This window comes from Nelumbo lutea, chromosome 5 (assembly GCF_056320005.1).
Source record: "Nelumbo lutea isolate HS-2025 chromosome 5, American lotus-T2T, whole genome shotgun sequence".
Taxonomy (NCBI): Eukaryota; Viridiplantae; Streptophyta; class Magnoliopsida; order Proteales; family Nelumbonaceae; genus Nelumbo; species Nelumbo lutea.
Genome location: NC_142688.1, coordinates 79,583,586 through 79,606,421, shown reverse-complemented (window position 1 = coordinate 79,606,421; position 22,836 = coordinate 79,583,586). Strand labels below are relative to the sequence as shown.

The window sequence follows — 22,836 nt, the reverse complement described above, 5'->3', positions numbered from 1 at the left end:
TTAAAATAGAAATTGAAAATTAACAAAAGTAATAATACAATTAAAAATAAACTTAAATGCTTGTAGCAAATAATAATAATAATTATTATTATTATTAAATTTTGTATTACATTTTTACCATAAATAAGAATAACTTATTTTATAAATTATTTTATTTAATATGATGAATATATAACACCAGAAATGTTCTCAAATGTTTTCAACAAAATTTTGTACATTTTCATTTTTAGTGTTCTATCATTTTTTAAATATTTATTATTCAACTACGACATCATGGGTTTCTTAGAAAAGTTGGATCATTGACCCACCATCTAGATAAGAAAATAGTTTTACTTTTGGATTAGTTTTAAATTAAGGAAAAATATAGTTGGAGCCAGTTGTACATTTAAAATTAGGCTACAAGTTGATCCATAAACCAACAAGACTCTAACAACTAGCTCTACATTTCAAAATATAAAAACCTTCACCATGTCACCGGAGGCTTATGTGGTTTTTGCTAACATATAACTCTTAATCCATATTAGACACAACAAAAAGCTTATACTAAAATTGCCCTTTAATGTTGGGTGATTGGAAAAATAATAAAAGGGTTTTTAGTCTTTCTCTCTCTCTCTCTCTCTCCCTCTCTCTCTCTCAATCATCTTTATTTGCTCAATGACTGTGTGATTTGAAAATAAATAAAAATAGTTTTTGGTCAGTATTTACGTTTTCTATATCAATTTCTCTCATTTTCTCTCTCTACCTATCGTTCTTCCTCAATTTCTCTCATTCTCTTTTTCAATTAATCTCTCTTTCTTCCTTAATTTCTATCATTCTCTCTCAATTTCTCTCTCGCTCCCTCTTTTATTCTTTTTTTTTATTTTCTTACACTCTTATATGGTATTAATCATATTGTATAAAAGAACGCGAGACCAACTTGGTATGATTCAAAAATCATTACACCAATTTAAGGGAGAACGATAGAGAAAGAAAGAGAGAGAGGTTTTGATTTGGCTACAGACCAAAGTTAAAAGAGTGTGAAAAACAAAGGGAGAAGGAGATTGAGAGATGACTATGAGAGTAAGAGAGAAGGGAGGGAGATCCAAATACAGATGGAGTGGGAGAGATACTAAAAACATATTTTTGGTATAGGCTTTTTGTTGTGTCCAACATGGAGTAAGAGTCCCATGTTGGTAACAACCACATAAGCCTCTGGTGACTTGGCAGGGGTTTTTTATAATTTGAAATGTAGAGCTATTTGTCAAAGTTTTGTTGGTTTCTAGAACAACCTGCAACCTAATTTTAATTGTATAACTAATTTTGGCTATAATTTTCCCTTTAAATTATAGGGAAATTGTCTAAAACTCACCCTGAGTTTTTAGCATTTCTCTTTAACTCACAACTTTTCAAAATGTCTAAAAGTCACTGTGTCACTAACTTTATGTTAAACAAACTAACGGGTGTTAATATATTACCATTTTAACCTCCATAGAAACATATATAGTATATACATATATTTTAATAATTAATTAGACATGAAAATAGGAAAAAATTCAAACAAATATTTTCAAATATAAAATACATAAAAAAACAAAAATTTCAAAAATATAAAAAATTATAGAAATTGTGAAAAAGTAAAAACTTATTTTCAAATTATAGAAACTATGGAAATTGAAAAACAAAATCAAAAGATAAAAATTGTAGAAAAAACACCAAAAATAATAGACAAACACAAAAATTTCAAATAAATAACAAAAAATACAGAAAAAATTTATAGATTGTAGAAAATAGAAAATCATAAAAAGCAGAAATTATAACAAAACACTAAAAATCCAAAAAAAAAACATGAAAATCGAAAACTAAAAAAAGACCCTTTTCCTCTAACTTGCTATCCAAGGGTAATTTGGTCATGAAAAATGTTATTTATGCTGATGTGCATACCTCTATTAAGAAGCATTAACGGTGCATTAACGGAAGGTAAGTTTTGGAAAATAAAAACTCACTGACATGTTGAGTTTTAGACATTTTGAAAAGTTGTGGTGAGTTTAAGAGAAATGTTGAAAGCTCATGGTGGGTTTTAGAAAATTTCCCTAAATTATATATTTCATTAACATTATATAAAATATTTTTTGCTTATTGCACTTAATTTTTGTTTGTTTGTAGCATCATTTGACTTAATACACTAACCCACCATCTTAAAAGAAAAATAGTTTGATGTTTAGGTTGATACTAAATTTTGTATTACATTTCCATCATTGATAAAATTATTTCTTCTGTATAAAACTTATTTTTCATCAATATAATAAATGCATAATATTAGCGATGTACTCAATATTTGTTTTTTATAAATATATAACATTAAATATGTGTCCAAAATTTTATTATTTGATTATGACATCATTTCATTTCTAGGTATATTTTAAATTTAGCATTCAATTTTCATCTTTAATAAAAATACTTCTTACTTTTCATAATTATTAATTTTAACTTCTTTATTATTTAATTATGGAATTATTTATTAATCCATTTGACCCCAAATGGTCGAATTGCTTGCCCAGCACTATGAGAGAAGAAAACGGTTTTGTTTTCAAAATATTTATTTTTATACTACTAAAATTAATATTGTGAATTTAATTACATGAATTTAATGATATGAAAAATATATCTTAAATATAGGATTTAATTAGTAGAATAGGAAAATATTTTTATTTCTAATTGGTTTTAAATTTACATTCTATTTCCATCATTTATAAAAACATTTCTTATTTATCATACTTATTATTGTTTAATATACATGTTAAAAATGCTCCCAATTTTTTAATTTCTATTTTTTTATTTTATCTATTTTTGAATTTTATTATTTAATCGTGGCAACATGGATTGACCCATTTGACTCAAAATGATTTAATTTCTTACCATTACCTGAATGAAGACACTATTTTTGTTAGGTAGACTTTAAAAGTATAAGCTTTTATGTTATTGGAATTATTAATTTATGGGAAATTGTCTAAAGCTCACCATGAGTTTTCAACATTTCTCTTAAACTCACCACAACTTTTTAAAATGTCTAAAACTCACCATGTTAGTAAATTTTTTATTTTTCAATACTCACCTTCTATTTGTGCACCGTTAATGCTTCTTAATAGAGGTGTCCATGTCAGCATAAATAACAATTTTCATGACCAAATTACCCTTGAATGGTGAGTTAGAGGAAAATGGTCTTTTTCATTTTTCAATTTTCTTCTTTTTTTTTTTGAATTTTTTGTGTTTTGTTATAATTTCCAATGTTTTTTATAATTTCTGTTTTTTTACATTTTTCTATTTTCTTGTATTTTTTGTTATGTATTTGCAATTTCTGTGTTTTTCTATAATTTTTGGTGTTTTTTCTACAATTTTTATTTTCTAATTCTGTTTTTCAATTTCTATAGTTTCTATAATTTGAAAATAATTTTTTATTTTGTTTGCAATTCCTATAATTTTTTATATTTTTTGTAATTTCTATGTTTTTATGTATTTTATATATGAAAATATTTTTTGAACTTCTTCCATTTTTCATGTCTAAATTTTAAAATGGTAATATATTAATACTCGTTAATTTATTTTGTATATATTTTATATTTTTCTATGAAGGTTAAAATAGTAATATATTAACACCCGTTAGTCTGTTTAACATCAAGTTAGTGACATGGTGAGTTTTAGACATTTTGAAAAGTTGTGGTGAGTTTAAGAGAAATGTTGGAAATCCATTGTGAGTTTTAGACAATTTCCCTTAATTTATTAAGTATGGATTTAATTAATAAAACTTAATGATAAGAAGAAACAAAAATGACTTAAATATATGATTCATTGAACATAAATGCAAGTTAATAACTTAAATATTAGATTTAATGAAAGAGAATTGAATGCATTGAATATCTTAAAATTACCTTTCTTAAGCTCATTTAATATCAAGAACCGATTACTTTATTTGCCTTCATTTTTTATCAATGAATTTAAATATTATTAGAAAAATAAATTTTGTCTTTAAAAAATTTCAAAAATATTTTTTAGGGCATTGGTGATTTTTAAAGTAGTATAGATATATACAGCGCCAGCCAAAGGCGTCCATTTTTGTGGGGCAGCTTCCTTTCATAATCAAGGCTTGCAGACAAATGGGTTGACTCAATGTCAACCCATACTTAAATCCATCGCAGACGACAAAGGAAAAGAAAGAAATTGGTCATTAGCATTCATCAAGGTCTGTGTAACTTGAACCACACAATGGCTACAGCTGCTGGGAGAAAATTACTATACAGAGAGGAAAAATCCATCCAATCAGGGGGCCCCACAAAATTGATTAAGGCTGTATTAGGTGTGTCTTTATGAGTGGTCTTTTGGCTGTTTATAAGTTAGGAATATGAAAATACATGAAAAGCCCATTTTAGGCTGATTTTGGGAAGCTCTAAATTAAACTTTTCGTGTTTTTCATGTTTTATTCTTCTGGGAAAAGATGCATATCTACCAAACTTACTTCAAACTGCTCAGATCTTTATGCAAAATCTCAATGCGTCTTTTAACTATCAAAATTATCAGAAAATATTTCCAAAAAAACGTACCAAATGGGCCCTAAATTACACCATGCATTTTTTTGATAAAACAAAAAAAAAATCTAACAAGGTTCTGAAAGCAACAAATAATGTACATCTGTAGATGTAATGAACAGCCTTAAATTAATGTTGTGTAAAAGACTTAAATCTCCTTGAGTTTTCTCATCAGACAAAGACCTCCCCTCCTTTAACAACCCGTCCAAATCCGTTAGCATGTGATATTAAATGTTGCTAATTGTTTTGAAAACCCAAGTTTGCCCTTTTGTGTTCCTTTGACCATGATTCCAGAAACAACGGGTAAATTTCAATAATATGATTTGTTTATTTTCCATGAGAAATTTCAATATGGTTTATGTTTCATTTGTCACAATATTGAAGTGAAGTTCACAACTGTTGGATATTTGGTTTTTGTTTTTGTTTTTCTTCTCTTGGTCTTCTTCTCTTAGTTTATTTCTCAGAACCAGACCAGTTTTTTTTTTTTTTAATCTTTTCTTGTTTTTCTGTGGACCTTCTCAAACTTAACAAAAAGATTCTATTTTCTTATTCTCCTTTATAATCACGTTTTAAAACTTAAAATTTGCATAGAATTGGCTTTTGAATCTAGTGATCTAGGCTGAATTTTCCTTTCTAGTTATTTCTCTATTTTGATAGTTGATAGTTGATACTTGATACCATTATTTCTTTCTGTTTATTTTCTTTTCCAGAAAAGCAGTGAATTATGTGTTGATCCATTGATTTGATTCCATTACAATGAGCTAAAGATATAATAACAGAGAATTCAGGCCAGATCAAGTGTTGGGGGGAGAGGAGGATTTGAAAGTGTTTATCAAGTAGCTGATGATAAACACTTCCAAATGATGGGGATGACTCTTTTCAGGTCTTCATTTCTATTTTTGGTTGCTCTATTTTCTCTATTTCTCTTTAATGATTCCTTCTCTCTTTCAATTTTGCAGAGAACATGGTTGGTCTATGCATAGGCAGAGGTTATATTTCTGGGACAGATTTCTCATGCAACCAAGCAGACAATCAATCTCTTCCATCTCTAATGACCATATTTTCTCAGAGGAGTTAACAATAATCACGGCTGTTGGATTCCACTATTTTGAAAATTTAAAAACTTAGTAAGGGCAAAAAAGTCTTTTACCCATTAATGTTTTGGTAATTAGACTAAATAAGTAAGGGAATTTTCATCACAACTGTTTGGACAACTAATGCAAAGCAAATATTGGTCCAAGTCTTTCTCCAGGGTCTTGAACGGATAGGACACGGTTGGTTAGAAATTCAATAGTTACCAAAAAATCGGCCGGGTTATAATTGATGTCAAGCTTTCCATTTATCAGACTAATCTGGAAATGGTTGATTAGTTCCACAATTTGCAGAGATTACATGAGCAAGAGGAGTAGCTTATCCACCAACTGGGGTTTTAACTTTGTAATCACAAAGAAGAAATCTGATATGTAATTTGTCTTTCTGAGCATTTGGGGTTTTGAATTGTCACCAACATGAATCACAGAATCCAAGCCTGTCTGCTTGTTCTCTGCCCAATATCAATTCTAGCTGTGCAAGCAATCTCTCCAGATGGTATGTTTGTTTCCTGAAGGAGGATGCAATTAATGTATTCTGTAGTTAATTTAGTTTAATGGATATATGGAATTATGGTTATAGTACAGTTCCTAAACCTGTATTTTTTTTTCTTTCATTTATAAGAGTGCAATTTCAACATTTGAAGTTCAGATATTGAACCTTCATTTCTTTATTTAGTTCTTATGTTTCTTCTTTTTTATGATACAGAGACTGATCCCTCAGAGATTCTAATAATCATTTGACTCAATTCTTTATATATATATATATATATATAGCTACTTAGAAGTTCATCTGCACTGGCAGCAATTCTGTTGAGCAGTAGCCTCATGACTGTGAATTGGTTAAAACAGAAAGAACAGAATCAGTGAAATTTGAGTTGAGGAATAGAATTATGATAGTCTACTGATGAAGAAGGTTTAGAGTTGAATATTGCTCATAGACAGACTGAATCATTCTGTTCCGTCTGTTCTAATCCTAACCTTAGCTATTAACTCTTGTTTTTGCTGTTGCTGATGCAGCTGGTCCTCTATATTCGTTGAGGTCTCTCTGGCCAAAAACACCAACAAGCTGGGACAATCCTGATCCATGCAATGGTTGGGTAGGAATTATCTGCAACAACGAGTCTCGCGTCATCTCCATGTAATTACTCCTACTTAGCTTAATTAATGAAGCTTCAAGCTTCTACTGCCGGCTTAAAGATGAAATCATATCATCTTTGCACTAACTATGAATTTCAAAATCATAGAAAACTGTCAAGCCTGGGCCTCAAGGGTCAGCTGCCTGGAGATATCGGATCCCTAACTCAGTTACAAATTTTGTAAGTGTTCTTCTGCTTGCTTTTTCTGCTACATTAATGTGTTTTTTTTTAGGGTTGTTATGGAGTTCAGATCTGCACCCACAACGTCCCACAGCACATCTTCGCCGTCTATTGGGAACATCTCCCGATGATAGTACTAGAACCAATAATATCATCATTGGGAGATGTTCCCAATACACGGCGGCGGAGATGTGCTGTGGAATGTTGTGGGGCGCAGATCTGAACTTGTTTTATTATTCAGTCCACCCCAGAAATCTGAGCCCCACCGTACAGGTGGGATGAATTCTAACTGTGGATCGATGCCAAATCTAGGCCAGGAAGCAGTTTATAGGGGGGCTACTAATAGACTAGGAGGAGGCTGTAATTTCAGATTTCTGAGGTGGATTGCAGTGTAATTAGCTCGTTTTTTTTTTCAACAACTTTGGTGCTGTTTACTTCCATTGTCTTTTATTTAAACAGCATTTTGTACGACATGCATCTTGAAAATCCAGAAAAGCAAAAACACTTTATTGACTTATTTTTTTACAAATATGCATCATTAGATGCTATTAAGCACCACATAAGCTCTATAGCAAAAAAACTTGTGGAGAAACATTTTAAATTCCATCAAGGAAAGTGATTATGTGGTGCTGAACTGAACTGGCATACGTTTTTCAGATAAACAGCAATGAAACCAAACACCATCTTTGGGTTATATTGTAAAAATGTTTGTGATTTGTGAAGATTGAATACAAACAAGAATATAGAATAAACACAATGAAAAAATTAGAAAGAAGTACCAATCAGCCCAAATCAGAATTTATTAGGCCCAAAGTACAGGGGGAATGCATCCTGACCGTGAATTGATGCCAAATTCACAGGCAGAATGTGATTTATAGGAAGGCAGAGGGCTATTTGTAGGGGTTGGGTGGGTGGATGGGGGGGCTGGAATTCAGAATTCTGCATCGTGTGTTTAGTACTTTTCCCAAAAAATTAAAGCAGAAATCCTTAAATCAAAGGGAAGAACCATGGGGCAATCTCGAAATCTTTACAATGTAAGGATAATAGAAGAGTTAATTTCAATTTCTGGAATTACAAAACCAACTCCACCAAAAATGGTAGATACATGATTAAAATAAAGAAATGAGATAGAAATTTTCAACAACTGAGCTGAAAAATAGCCTCCAAAAATAACCTAGAAAAAGGCCTGATACAGTGAAGAAAGATATGTAGATTGAAACTTGGGCATTGAAAAATCTTTTTTGGCACAAAACAACAAGAACGAACTCCCTTCCACTTCTGCAAAATCTTTTCTTCCAAACTTTCCCTTTCTCCTTTCTTGGGAAGTAAAACAAACCCCTAACTTACGGGTGTAAAATGGGTGAATTGGGTCGGGTTCAGTGACAAACCAACCCCACCCCTAATACCTGTTCTTGGGCCTTGACCTAGCCCAATCCAAGATAAAAGCCCCAAGTTGGCCACCCCAATCCCACATCAATTGAATTCAGTTCTACCTGTGTCAAGCTCGAGATTGTGTGATCTCCGGAGGGCTTGATTGTGCCTTGGTGTATATAATGGTGCAAATATATAGTACAAACATATATACATAGTATAGCATAAGTACAAAATTTGTACTTATAAACATGGTTTTTAAAACCAGCCCAGAGACTGAACCAGTCAGGGGTCCGGTTACCGTGTCGAACAGTCTGACCATTCGAACCAAACAGTCAGCCTGTTCTGACAAAAAATTAAAAAAAAATAATAATAATGAACAGTCAAAACTGTTCAAATTGTTCGAATGGTTAACTGTTCGGGTCAGCGGTTTGCTAACCAAAATCAAAGGTTTTTGGAGAAAATCCGATTTTGGGGAAAAATGGAACCAATCAGGTGACCAGTTTTTAGTTTTTTCCAGTCAGACCGTCTAGTCCGATCTGGTTTTGAAAACCATGCTTATAAAAAATACAGGTACACAATGTGTATAGACATTTTATAAATAAATCATAAAAGTAACTGGGCAGGCTAAAGTTGGGCCGGGCTCAAGAGGATGGATCAGCCAAACTTGGTCTCAAGCCCCAAAAGCCTTGAAACCAAACCCAACCTATGTTGTGATCAAGTCCAATCTTTTAGGACCAAGCAAAATAGAACCCAAAAATTCAAGCCAACCAATAATATAAAAGTTGAATAGAGTGGGCACAACCAAGGCCATGTTTGGGAGTGCTTAAAAATAAGTGCTCATTCAAAATAAATGCTTATTTGGACCGGAATCACACCACTAAACACTTATTGGTGTTTGGTAAATAAGTCCAAAATAAGTGATTATTTTAAAAATAATGGCTTATTTTTAAGCCCAAATTTCTAGTTTTTTAAGTGCTTATACAATAAACACATTCATTTTTTTTCCAAAATTATCCCTAATTGAATTTTAAAATACCACTTATAAAATTATCCCCAGTTGAATTTTATAAAAATGATTTCATAAAGTGCTTTTATAAAAGTACTTTTATAAAATTGCTTTCATAAAAGCAATTTAATTAAAGTATTTTCATAAGGATGTATGTTTTGAAAATTTAAAAGTAAGTGAAGGATAAAATAGTTACAAATGCTTATTCAAGTGCTTATTGGAGAAAAAGACTACCAAATGCCCAATATGAAATAAGTGCTTATTTTTTAAAGTTGGATGTCTAATGTAAATAAGTATTTAATGGAATAAGCACTTATTTTTAAACATTTATTTTTAACATAAGCACTCCCAAACAAGGCCCTAAGTTACATTCCAACCCTTTTTCTCTTCATCAAAGAGCTAAACCATGGCTTAAGATAAATAACCAACTTTTAGCTGGTTTACCTAAGAAGCCAACTGAAGAGGCCTTTGACTTGAACTCTATTCGCCCAAGTGGCGATGGAATTGGTTTCAATTCTTTCAGAACTGTAAATTCTGATGTTATTCTTGTCAAAAGATGCAATATCGCCTGATTCTGAGTTAATTACTGCAGGGACATGTCTTACAACAAAGGTCTGAGTGGCCCTATCAACGGAGCAATTGCTGGCTTGACGAACCTTACAAACCTGTAAGAAAATATGATGGATAAATGAAGTGGTAGAATCCGTTCAGGTCTTTGCAAAGAAGTAATTAAGTTTTTATTTTCCTTTGTTCTAAATTGTCGCAAAAACACATTCTTTAGGTTCAGTTTGGAAAGAGTACAAATGCAAATATGTACACTGAAAATACATACAAAATATAAGGTTTTGTGCTCTACAATTTTGCATTTGTGGGTGGCTCAGTTGGTATATTTGTTTGTTCATGTTGGTTTATTTCAAGAAAATACAATACACGTTTTTTAAACCATTAAGGTAGTGTTTGACAACCAAAAAAAATCAATAATATTGTCAAACGCCCCCTAAAATGATGGTTTTAAAAATAAAAGCAAATTTTGTAGCGAAGAAATTATCTAGTTGCTTTTCTTTTTGAAAACAAAATCAATCATACTGTCAAACACTCCCTAAAGTAATGGTTTTTTAAAACAAAAGCAAATTTTATAGCATAAAAGTTAAGATGAAAACATGTTATTTAAAATGGAAATTTAAGAACATGAGTATTTTTCATTTTAATGTGTTTTTTTAACAAACTTATTTTCCAAACCACTTTTTGCTATGAAATCAAAGCCTTGGACATGATGTTGTGGCCCTACCATGAATTAGATGAGGTGACATGGTGGTAGGGCCACAGCAATACATTGAAGCATGGTTTTCAAAACTGGAATAGACTAGATGGTCGGACCGGAAAAGTCGGGAACAGATCAGTTGATCAGTTTTGTTTTTGCCAAAACCGGATTTTGATCAAAAAACATTGATTTAGTCAGCAAATTGCTGACCCGGGTGTTCGAACTGTTCGAACCGTTTAATGGTTTTGACCATTTTTTATTTTCTAATTTTTTTATTAAAACGGGCCAACTGTTCGACCTGGAAACCAGACCCTGATGGGTTCGTTCTATAGGTCGGTTTTAAAACCTTGCATTGAAGGCCATGAATCATGGTTTTAGACACAGGGCTAAAAGCCTAAAACCATGTTATAGTCAAAGTGAACTCTGTTTTCGAAGCAGCTGGTTTAGTTTTCTTTTTGGAATTTCAACAAGAAAAACAATACACAGAACACCCTCCTAAATCAATGGTTCTCTTCATGTTTAGGATTCTGATTGGATGCAGTTTCTCGGGGGTGATTCCTGACAATATAGGATCTCTGCAGCAGCTGGTCATTTTGTAAGAATTTGAATCTTTTTCGTTTCTTTGGTAAATAGTTTGAACCTTAAAAGATAATAATCTGCTCATTCAATGGATTAATAGATACAATATGAAGGGCCCATTTGGTGGTGGCAATAAGGGCTTGGAATTCGGAATCAGAACCCCAACTGTTTGGTTGGATGGAATTGAAGTTTCATTCTCATTCTTGGTGGAATAGCATTTCCTCATTATGCCCATTCCCTCCCCTCCCTTGACAATAAAATTCTATTCCAGTGGATTTCAATTCCTATCTGAACCAAACAAATTATGAGAATAAATCATTATTATTCTGATTCTGATTCTGATTCCCATTCTAAATCCATATTACATGGGGATATAGAATATCATGATAAATTCTAGAAGAAATCATGGATTGATATGCAACTGGAAGATAAAGGGCCATTTGGGAGGGTTTTAACTATGATTTTAGCTTCCTAAAGTTACCATGGTAGAGATTTGTTTATAGAGCAATGTAAATAGGAGTCCAGATCAGGTAGGCATGTTAAATGAGAACTTTCAAATTTTTTTTACACCTGTCCCTTGAAATATCCCCAACCTACCCTTGAAAAATATTAAAAACAACTTTTAACAGTTGTTAAAATATTTATAAAGTGTCCACTAAATGTACTTCCTATGTTGTGCCTATTGTAAATAGTTGTACAATACCAAAATTTGGCTTCCCAAATTATTATTATTTTTTTTTATGTTCTAAGCTTCCCTAATTCTTTATAAACATTGCCTATAGGCTTTGCTGGTGGGCCCCACCTCATAAAATCCCCATAATTAAATAGAAAACCTTTCTAAATTCTAATGGACTCCACTGAATCCACATTATCTTAGCAATGATCATTTATGGACTGGCCAGGCCCAGCCCACCTTGATTGGCCAACAAACTTTTGGGCCCAATCAGCCATATAGTCATAATATTTTTAAATATACTCTTCCCATAAAGTTAAATTAAAATTTTAATTTATATGGGTGATCCTGGATGTCCGACCCAGCCTAGACCTTGGCATATAATATCAAGCCCAAGATGTGGGTTGGGTTGGGCCTGGCCCAAGCAGGTCTTAATGGTATTGATGCCATGTAAAAACCAGACCCTATTGCACTCTCTGGACGAATTGATCCCGGGAATTAAAACATTTTTAAACATTTTTCATAAAATATATAACAAATCTCAAATAAGTTTGAAATCAACTGTTGGTAGTTTAAGTTGCCATCAGAGAGAATGTTGTCCCCGACCATTCACTTTGTCTGACAATGGGGCTGATTCTGTCACTATGATCACCCACTCAGGTGAATTCTCAGATTGCCCCAACATACCAGGTTTTGACCCCGCTAAGGATCTCGCTGATTGGTATATCAAAGAAAGCCCAATCCAACACCTAGTGTAGTATCATAATCAAGTTCAGGGGTTAGGTGTAACTTTCCAATTTTGCCCATCAATCTCCAAGGTCCAGGGCACAAATGGAAATTGGTTGGGTTCAATGTTTCTAATAAATATACACTACATGTGCTTTGGGTCTAATCCTGGCAACTGAGACAAGCTAACCCAACCGATTTGGCAACACATTAGTATCAGCCTTGGTAGGATAAACCTCCCCAGGTCTATCCAATGGTTGAGAACATTTTAAACTAACATGAGTCTCATAAGTGTCCAGTTTAAGGGTAATTACATAGAAACATAGCAAATATAACATGAATTAATTATGTACTTTTATTCATTTACAATAAATGGATATGTATAGTAATCTGATTTGGGCTATAAGGGCATACAATGTCTAATACTTATCCAATCTCCTCACCTTATATAAGGATCATTCTGGAGGCCCCTCAAAGATGATGCTGTTAAAAGTCCGATTTAGAGAAATTGGTCTAATGCAAGTTTGAGGGGTAATAAGGCTGCATTTCCATTCCTTGTTTTAAGGACTTATCTCCTTTTTACAATTAAAATGCCTCTACGAACATTAAGTTTTTAACAACAAAAATGAGATAAGTCCTTAAAATAAGGAATGCCAAATAAAGCCTACGAGAGCCGGAGAGAAAAGGGTTAAGCTTGATGTAGCAAAAAGTGTTTTAATAGAAAGGTCATTACCCAATGTTGGGGTCTTGGGAAGTGATGGATTGGATACAATCCTAAACCTTTGTCATGTTTTTTTCTTTGCACAAAGTGACCACCTTCATATTTGAACCCGCATTCTCATATTTACCAGTAGGGATTGATACAATCTGAGCTTCCTACGAGCTATTCAATCTTAGCTGTGAAAAGCTTGATCCATCTCAATCTAAACCAAGCTTGGAGATGAGAACGAATCTAATCATGCTCAACTCATGACTCTAATTGAGCTTATATTATATATAACATTTTTAATTTTTTAGACATATTATATATATAAGAAAAAAAATTATATGTTTATATGAAGTTTGACTCATTGTCAAGATCAAACCAACATATAAGCTTTTGAGTCGAACCAAATTTGAACTCAAGATTCTAGAATGAATTGAGCTTGAGCCTGAAATCAAACCTCAGGTTTTTCTACCGAACCAAGCTCAAATAATTAGATATTCAACTCGGTTCAGTTTGGCTGGAATCCACTCCTATTTGGCCACCCCTAACTAAAAAGAAGATTTAACCATTCTCATTCAATAATGGATTCACATGGAATGGCCAAAAGGATTCACATATTGTACAACAATAGAAACATCACATTTATCTAATTTATAATATAATAAGCATACTAGGATTGAAAAAGAAGAAGGAAAGCTGATGAATTTTATATTGCATATTATTCATGTAAAATTTTACTGATGAGATTCTTCATTCTCAACCATTCTATTCTATGTAGATCTCTGAATTCTAACAGTTTCAGTGGATCAATACCTTCTTCCATTGGTAAACTATCTAAACTTTATTGGTTGGATCTCGCTGACAACAAGCTCACTGGAACCATTCCTGTCTCTAGTGGGAACCAACCTGGTCTGGATATGCTAACCCATACTAAGCATTTGTACGTACCATCTCATTTTCATCATTGTATTAGTTCCAAATTAATTTGTTTTATTCTTTCTCCAACTCATTTGAAACATAAATAAAGTAAAGTTATGCCCTTTTTACTAAACAGTCACTTCGGAAAGAACCAACTCGGTGGTGAAATCCCGGCTCAACTTTTCAGAGAAAACATGAGCCTTATACATGTGTAAGTTCTAGACCAGCTAGTATTTGTTCAATTAAAGACCTGATTCTACCATTTACTTGCATAAATTTAAGGTGAATTTAGCCATAGAAAGATTTTCTTATTATCTAAGCATAGGTTTCCATTCGTTTTTTGGATTTTGAGGGGGAAATATCGTCAATGGGATTTCTTCCCACTAGGGAAGAAATTTGACAACACCTTGATAAGACAAAACTGTCCCTTTTAATAATGGATTTTTATGGTTAAAACAGTCATTAATTATCTTTTTTACACATTTATGTAGAAAAATATGTATAAAGCACTAGGCAAGTTATATACGTTATCTTTGTTCGAAATCATTCTGCAATAAAATTCATGTAGGCCACTTGATTAGTTTGATTTAAGATGTCTGATCACTTCATTCATCTGAGATTTACATCCACTAAAACTCTTTCAAATCCCAACCAAATGCCTAGATTCTTCCTAGAATCCAATATCTTTGTACAGAATTGTAACCTTTGAAAGCTATCTCATCTTTGCTAGTCTATATGTCTTGCCAACAGAAGGAACAAGGTATTGTCAGGATTGATATATATCTGAGAGTTTCTTACAGTGGGATCAATTGTGTTCCTGTGAATCAAGGCAGAGTAGTTCAGAATTTTTATGTTTTCCTTGAAATACTAATTGATTGTTTTGAGCAGGATTTTCGATAATAACAAATTTACTGGGCCTATTCCTACCACAATAGGACTATTGAACAAATTGCAGGTTCTGTGAGTATTCAACATCCACTCATCTAATGGTCGATTCATTCTAAATTTTCTACTACTACTACTACTACTAATGGATTTTCTGTGTTCTGGTTTCGACCATTTTAATCCCTACAACAGGCGCCTTGACAGGAATTCATTAAGTGGACATGTCCCTTCGAGCCTCAACGATCTTACAGACCTCCAGCAGCTGTGAGGACTGAGGACAAACTATAACTCACTCTCTTAAAGCTTGTTTGAGTGAGTGGAAAGTGGTTTATATATATTTCACTGCACCTTGAACTGACTTTTGGCCTTCCATTTTCAGGCAATTGTCTAACAATCAACTGACAGGCCCAATGCCTGACCTAAGTGGCATGAAGAACCTCAACTATGTGTAAGTAGGCAATAAGAAGCAAAACATCACTTAAATGAACTTTAGTTCTTCTCATCCTTCAGTTTCAAAATAATCTGAAGTACATATTCTTATACCAAAACATATTTTATTTCTGAGATGAACATATGTGCCCTGTAACATTTGACACAGTTCCATTGTATTTCACTAACCCCTTTGTGAACTGCACCTTGTAGGGACTTTAGTAATAATACCTTTGAAGCATCAGATGTTCCACAATGGCTTTCAACCTTAAAAGTCTTGACCACATTGTATCTCCCTCTCTCCCTCTCTCCCTCTCTCTCTCTCTCTCTCTCTCTCTCTCTCTCTCTCTCTATCTATCTATCTATCTATCTATCTATCTATCTATCTATCTATCTATCTATCTATCTCTTTCTATCATATATCTAATCTTGCTAGCTGGTATGCAGAATAATGGATAACACACAACTTCAAGGATCATTAACATCGGCCCTGTTCAGCCTACCTCAACTGCAAAGTGTGTAAGTATTAGCTGACCTTCAAGTCTCAAGAGCACCACATTAGCTAACTAGTTCATCAAGTATTATAAAGAAAAATGAGAGATTTATATATACATCCTCATAGCATAAATAATAGATGCTTAGAGCGAGGATTATGGTTTAAAAATGTGGTTGTGAATGGCAGGAATCTAAAGAACAATCAAATCAATGGTACCCTAGACCTCGGCTATAACTACAGTGCTGCATTGCAAATCGTTGATGTGCAGAATAATCAAATCATGTCTGTGCAAGATCATGAATACCATAAGAAGTTGCTGTATGTTTCTTGACTTTTCAATATATATACAACATTCAGAGATGAATTGTTATTAGCATTTTTAATCAACTTTGTCATGCATGAATTCTCTTCTATAAGTACAGCCTCTCACTACTTTTATTTCAGCCTAGATGGTAACCCATTCTGCAGCAGAAACACTGGAGCTGATCCATTGAACTACTGCACGAATCAAGAGCTATCAATTCCACCATATTCCACAAGCAAAAAAAACTGTATGGCTGATTCCTGTCCTTCAGATCAGGTGTCCAGCCCCAACTGTAAATGTTCATACCCGTACATGGGCACCCTATATTTCAGAGCCCCTTTATTCTCTTGGGTTGGTAATGTGACCTATTATTATGAGCTGGAAAAAACACTTACTGGATCATTTAAAAAACTTCAACTTCCAGTAGATTCAGTTTTTCTGAGTAACCCCAGAAAGAGCTCAGATAATTACCTTGAATTGGATCTCCAAGTCTTTCCTTATGGAACAGAACGCTTCAACTTTTCTGGGGTCTCAAGTGTTGGGTTTGTTCTCGGCAACCAAACCATTAAGCCCCCACCATCTTTCGGGCCATTCTTTTTCATTGGTTCAGAATACAAGGCCTTTGCAGGTAATAAAAAGACTCCACTACTACAAGGAAAATTTTGATCATGTCTCACTCTAGTATATATTTCTCTTTGATTCATGACTCAGAATCATCCCCAACATCGAAAAAGTCTATGAGCCTTGGAGTAATAATTGGAGCAGCAGTTGGTGTATTTGTTCTTGTGCTAGCACTACTTTGTGCAGGATATTACGCCTTCCGTCAAAAGAGAAGAGCTGATAGAATTACAGAGCAAAGCAAAGCTTTTTGTAAGGCCATGATTTAATTGAGAAAAGTTTTAATCAATTTTCCTGATACCCATGTGGTGAGCATTATTTGATGGCTTTAATGGCAACCAATGCAGCTTCTTGTGATGCCAGTAGCAGTGGCAGCATACCTCAGTTAAAAGGAGCAAGATGGTTTTCATTCAATGAACTTAAAAAATGCACAAACAATTTCTCAGAGGCCAATGTCATTGGATCTGGGGGTTATGGGAAGGTAAGCTATTGTTCTATGTCTCTTGTTTGATCATGAAGAGCCTATTTGATTATTCTGATGATGAAGATATATTTGTATACAGGTTTACAAAGGAACACTTTCTGCCACTGGCCAATTGGTTGCCATTAAAAGAGCTCAAAGGGGATCAATGCAGGGTAACGTTGAGTTCAAAACTGAGATTGAGTTGTTATCTCGGGTTCATCATAAGAACCTTGTCACTCTTGTGGGATTTTGTTTCGAGAAAGATGAACAAATGTTGGTCTATGAATATGTTCCAAATGGTACTCTAAAGGAAAGCATTTCAGGTACTTCCAACTCATTTGCTTCTTCAAAAGTGAATCTATTTTCTCTTTTTCTCTGGAAACTTATTAGCTATAGCATCTGAACCTTCTAAACATTATGTAGCTAATTATGAGTGTTTCAAAATCCCTCATGGTCAATCATATATTATCAATATAACAAGCAAAGCAAAAAAAAAGTTTTTAGTTTCTACAGGCAGGATTCATTGATTTATTCGAAAAGCTCATCCTCATTACTTGGGGTTTTATTTATTGATGTATATGATTTGTGCAGGGAAGTCAGGAGTCCGATTGGATTGGACAAGGAGACTTAGGGTAGCCCTTGGCTCAGCCAGAGGTTTGGCTTATCTACATGAACATGCCAACCCTCCCATAATACACAGAGATATCAAGTCAACCAACATTCTCCTGGATGAACGCTTAAATGCAAAAGTTGCTGATTTTGGACTCTCCAAGCTTATGGCTGACAATGAAAAGGATCATGTCAGCACTCAAGTCAAGGGGACAATGGTAAGTGAGTACTCAGCTATGAATCTGTTCAAACAATCTCTGGTATTGCTCGAAATGTTAAATAAAGATGTCTTGTGTTGTATTGATGCAGGGTTACATGGATCCCGAATATTATACCTCTCAGCTGTTGACAGAAAAGAGTGATGTATATAGTTTTGGGGTGCTAATGTTAGAACTGATAACTGGCAGGAGACCAATAGAGAGAGGGAGATACATAGTGAGGGAGGTGAGAGTAAAGATGGATAAGACAAAGGATCTATATGACCTAGATGAACTTCTTGACCCAGTCATTGTATTAGGCACTTCTCTCAAGGGATTAGAGAAATTTGTGGATCTAGCCATGAGGTGTGTGGAAGAATTAGGATCTGACCGCCCAATGATGAGTGAAGTGGTGAAAGAGATCGAGAGCATTCTGCAGTTGGCTGGTCTGAATCCAAATGTTGATTCTGCATCCACTTCAGAAAGTTATGTAGGTTCCAGTGGAAGTCACACCCAACATCCTAACAGTGACAGTAAGGAGTTCTTTGATGATAGTGGGGGTTACCCACCTTGCAAGGTGGAAGCACAATGAGTTGAAGTGTCTGATTAGGCTCTGTTTGGTGTAAATGTATAGAAGTACATGCAAATGGGCCGAGTGTCAATCCTGGTTTTCTATTGCTTCAAATTAATTTAAGCTTTGTTTTTTATTTTATTTGGAAGAAGTAAAACAGGAAGTAAAAGGATGTAATCACACAGCACTGGCTATTTGGCTATGATTTGCAGATACAACAGAAAAAGAAGGTAGTTTTCTCAAGTTTCTAAATTATTTGAAGATTGTTTGGATTAATTTTAGGCTGCATTTGGCATTCCTTATTTTAAAATGCTTCTATGAACACTAAGTTTTTAACTGCAAAAAGGAAATAAGGAATGCCAAATGCAGTAATAGTCTTCACTTTTCCTTTTTGATAAAGACATGGTCATGGAAATGGATCAGGTTTGATACCAATTTTTTTTCCATAGGCTGCGTTTGTTTTAGGTGTAAATTCAGTTTTACACCGATGAAAAAGTTTGTGCCGGTTCGGTGATCGATGAAAAATTAGAACCGGGTGAATTTAAATTTTTACACTGATGATGTTTGGTTGTCACAGTGTAAAGTGAAAGGCTTCCACTCTGTTTCTGCTCTGAAACTCTCCCTATCTCGGCAATGCAATGCCGGAGACTAGCGTGTCATCGCCGGATAATTTCCTCTTCGGAAAATACGAACTCGGGAACGACTCTCTCTTTCTCTCTCTCTCGATATTCCCCACCCTACTCTGCTTCACCGCCATCCTCTTTCTCCGTGAGGTCCCACCGTCCTCTAGCTCCACCCAAGAGAAAGAATAAGATCATTATTTTTCAATATCTTCAACAACATCATCACCATCATTATAGCCGTTTATCTATTGGCTTTTGATGTCACCGGAAATCATGGCCGACTTCTTTCCATTACTTTTGCCATCGTGCTTTTCATCCAGCTACTCTGCATTTCAGAACTAGAGACTAAAGTCAAGATCCAGAGATCTTGAACATCAGATCAAAGAGCCATTGTTGGTTCGTGGAACCACACCGGTGACACAGCAGCAGAAGCCACAGGCGAAGATAGGGAAAGTGGAGGTGAGGCGTCACCCCCTGTGATCAGAGAAGAACACACGATCCTAGAAGTGATCAAGATCCTCCATTTCTTTATTCAGTTCTTATGCATCTTCTCTACGATGATCCGGAGACTGATCTCTTCCAGATTCTAACCAAACATCTACTTATCATGTTCTGAGCATTATCCCCATATAGAAAAGTAATTGACAACACCAATTCATCTGAATTTATGTTCAAAACCCAACTTACCAAACTAGTACTGTGTACAAATTAAATTTACTCATAAATTCTCCCCTAGGTTGGTTTTTCAATTTTGTTTGTCTTTGAAATGATTGGGGAAGGTTAGAATTAGATTGATGCATCATTTTTTTCTAAATACCAATTCTACACTTTTATAAATTATTTTACATACAAAATTACTGAAATAACTCCATTTCAACAAAAACCTTTTTTAACAATTATTTCAGTAATTTTACATACAAAATTATTGAAATATGTTTTTTTGTTGAGTTAAAATGCGATTATTTCAGTAATTTTGTATGTAAAATAACATATAAAAGGGTAGAATAGATATTTGGAAAAAACTGGTCATCAATCTAACGTTTTCGGTATGGGACAGAGACAAAAGGGAGGTTTTTGTTGAGTTTCTCAAAAGTTCAGGAGAGGTATTTGTTAAAATGAAACTATAGTGGAAGTTTTTATGATTATCAAAAAACTTTAGGGGAGGTTTTTGTATTTTACCCTTATTATTATGGGTTCACTTCGAATTATGTAAAAGAAAACAGAAAACTAAAAACCATGGATTCACTTTTGGACCGAACCCGAATGGAGGACCAATGCTAAGTTGCTAGCATCGAAGGCCTCAGTCAAATATTGCAAAAAGGACATTAAGCACCTCAGATTAGGGGTGTCTGGACCGGTTTTGGGTTGGACTTCGTCCAAATCAAAATCAATTTGGACTGATTGAACAGATTGGATGGATCAATATGATATATTGGATTGGACCTGGTCCGTTCATACTGAATTTATATTGGATTGAGCCAATATCTGGTCCATTGATAGAGGATAAAAACATAGGTGTTGATTGACCAGGCTTGAGTTGAAACCAATCTAAATTAACAAGAATTTAAACAGATTGGACAGTCTCTAGACCGATCCAAAATGGTCCAAAATATTTATTGGATTGGATTGGACCCGGTCCATTTGTAATGGACTCACATTGGACCGAGACCAAATCCAATCCAATTGACCCTCGAAAGTCAAAATACTAAAACAAACTTCACTAGAAACCCAATGTTTTGGCTAAATGACAATGATAAACAAAAAATGAAGTAAAATAGTACTGATAAACAAAAGTGATGTAGTGCGATTGGGTCACTCCTAGTTGGCACGCACGTGGCTCCTGAGGGATGCCTGAAACGAGAAGGAAGAAGAACTCCCGGGGGGTTTTCCCAGTGGGAACACTCTGATGATTAAGTCAATATTCTATGTGAGAAGCAAAGGGAAAACGAAGGCTAAGAGTGCGGATTGCGCAGGTGGTTCGAAGATACCTTGTTCCTTGAGAATCAGATTCTTATAACAGAATTCCGTTGCATCAGGCCCTCTGCCTTCTGACAGGGCAGGTATAACCGCCACTGTCAATCTACCACAGCCGTTATAGGCAAGGCTAAGGTGGCACGCGCGGGGCCGTCATCGCAGGGTACGTGCCTGTCAGGTGTAAGACACCTTCTAAAGGTGGCAGGCGCAACGATGTCTGACGAGGGACATGGCTGTTGTCCCCAGATTTGTCGGGTATGGTGGTCGGGCAGGAAATCTTTCGGCGGTGCGCCGAACTACCCTTTCACGAGTCACCCCGTGTCGGGCTATCCCATAGGTGGCGAGCTGCCTGTGGCAAGCTATGCCGAGCTGTCTGGCCCGAAGTGTTTTCACCCCGGGGTGTCTAGAGGTGGGTCGGTAAGCTCCCATCGAGGAGTGGCCCGAAATCCACCAAGAGGAGCTCGAGTATCGAGAAGGGTCAGGGTACCCCGACCTCGGGGCACCCCGAAGTGCCTTAACGCCGGGGAGGAGATGCAAGCCAGATAGCTTCTGGCAAGTAGTTTATCTGCCCAATTGTCGAGCTCAACACAATGGGACCCTCCCCCGAGTTGAGGTTATGTTAGTTGCACTATCACGCTGAGTCACTATTTGCGCAAGGTCACGCTCACGTGTACCCGTGCTACGAGGTCGGGCCAAATCACCCTCCATCAATTGCCCCCCACTCCCTGCACTGGCGGCTATTACCCAGCACGGGGAGGTCATGACGTGCCGGGTGGATTTGGCGTCAGTATTTTTGTTGCTTTGTCGTGCACTCCATCTAGCTAGACTGGGCTAGAGCCCGGTTCGATCGAAAAAAGACTCGAGTCGCGTCCAGATTACGCGTGGACTTCACGCGACTTGGACTTCACGGACGTCAAAAAAGCGCTAAATCGTTTTTGCCTCGATGAACCCGCAGCTATGGCTATAAATAGGGGGTCCCTTGGCCATTTTCTTCGCCACAAAGCTTTCGTCGTTAGCGTTTGAGCTCGTGCCAGGGGTCTCTTAGCTCGAGTCCTCCAGTTTGTCCTGTTCTCCCAGTCCGGTTGTGTTACTTTGGTGAGTCCTCCTGAGCTTCCTTTTCCCTTCTAGTTTGTTTCCTTCCCTTCAGTCCGCTATGTCGTCTAGCGTAGACAACCTAATCGATGAGCCCAAGGTGGGTACCTCGGCTCGGGGTGTCCCTTCTGCCGCCTAGCCATCCGATGTATGGGTGGCTTCGGGTCATCTGGCATCCACCTCCCACCGAGGTCGGAGGCCATATTAGTTCGGCCCTTCTATAATGACTTTGGAGAGGCTTCAAGACCTCATACAAAGGTTCAACCTCCCTAAGAAATACTCATATATTCTTCCCACCAGCAAATTTCCATGGGAGCACTGTCTTGACGAGATCGTGATCTTTAGGGATCAACTGATAGTCGGGCT

General features: G+C 35.3%; 1 protein-coding gene across 3 annotated transcripts; it reads left to right on the top strand.

The window, feature by feature from the left end:
- Positions 1–4,787: 4,787 nt before the first annotated feature.
- On the top strand, positions 4,788–19,024 carry LOC148853041 (leucine-rich repeat receptor protein kinase HPCA1-like). 3 transcript variants are annotated; one of them, XM_088946729.1, is made up of 22 exons: positions 4,788–4,862; positions 5,270–5,442; positions 5,519–5,686; positions 5,801–6,146; positions 6,668–6,788; positions 6,895–6,966; positions 9,939–10,013; positions 11,131–11,202; positions 14,070–14,231; positions 14,346–14,420; positions 15,098–15,169; positions 15,287–15,358; positions 15,474–15,542; positions 15,737–15,811; positions 15,971–16,042; positions 16,206–16,337; positions 16,464–16,951; positions 17,035–17,193; positions 17,289–17,422; positions 17,505–17,727; positions 17,996–18,231; positions 18,323–19,024. In XM_088946729.1, the coding sequence occupies exons 4-22, from the start codon at positions 6,068–6,070 to the stop codon at positions 18,800–18,802; spliced, it is 2,868 nt and encodes a 955-aa protein (XP_088802855.1). In that variant the 5' UTR covers positions 4,788–4,862; positions 5,270–5,442; positions 5,519–5,686; positions 5,801–6,067; the 3' UTR covers positions 18,803–19,024. The 3 variants fall into 3 exon arrangements, with proteins under 3 accessions (XP_088802855.1, XP_088802857.1, XP_088802856.1); XM_088946731.1 differs by lacking the exon at positions 4,788–4,862 and having other exon boundaries at positions 4,940–5,442; positions 17,996–18,235; XM_088946730.1 differs by lacking the exon at positions 4,788–4,862 and having other exon boundaries at positions 5,035–5,442; positions 5,945–6,146.
- Positions 19,025–22,836: the final 3,812 nt, after the last annotated feature.

Bases quoted from the DNA above. Each gene is read 5' to 3' on its own strand.
- LOC148853041 (XM_088946729.1), top strand. From the start codon at position 6,068: ATGAATCACAGAATCCAAGCCTGTCTGCTTGTTCTCTGCCCAATATCA. The intron at 6,789-6,894 runs GTAATTACTCCT...TCAAAATCATAG, and splicing joins GAGTCTCGCGTCATCTCCAT to AAAACTGTCAAGCCTGGGCC. The intron at 17,423-17,504 runs GTAAGCTATTGT...ATTTGTATACAG, and splicing joins GATCTGGGGGTTATGGGAAG to GTTTACAAAGGAACACTTTC.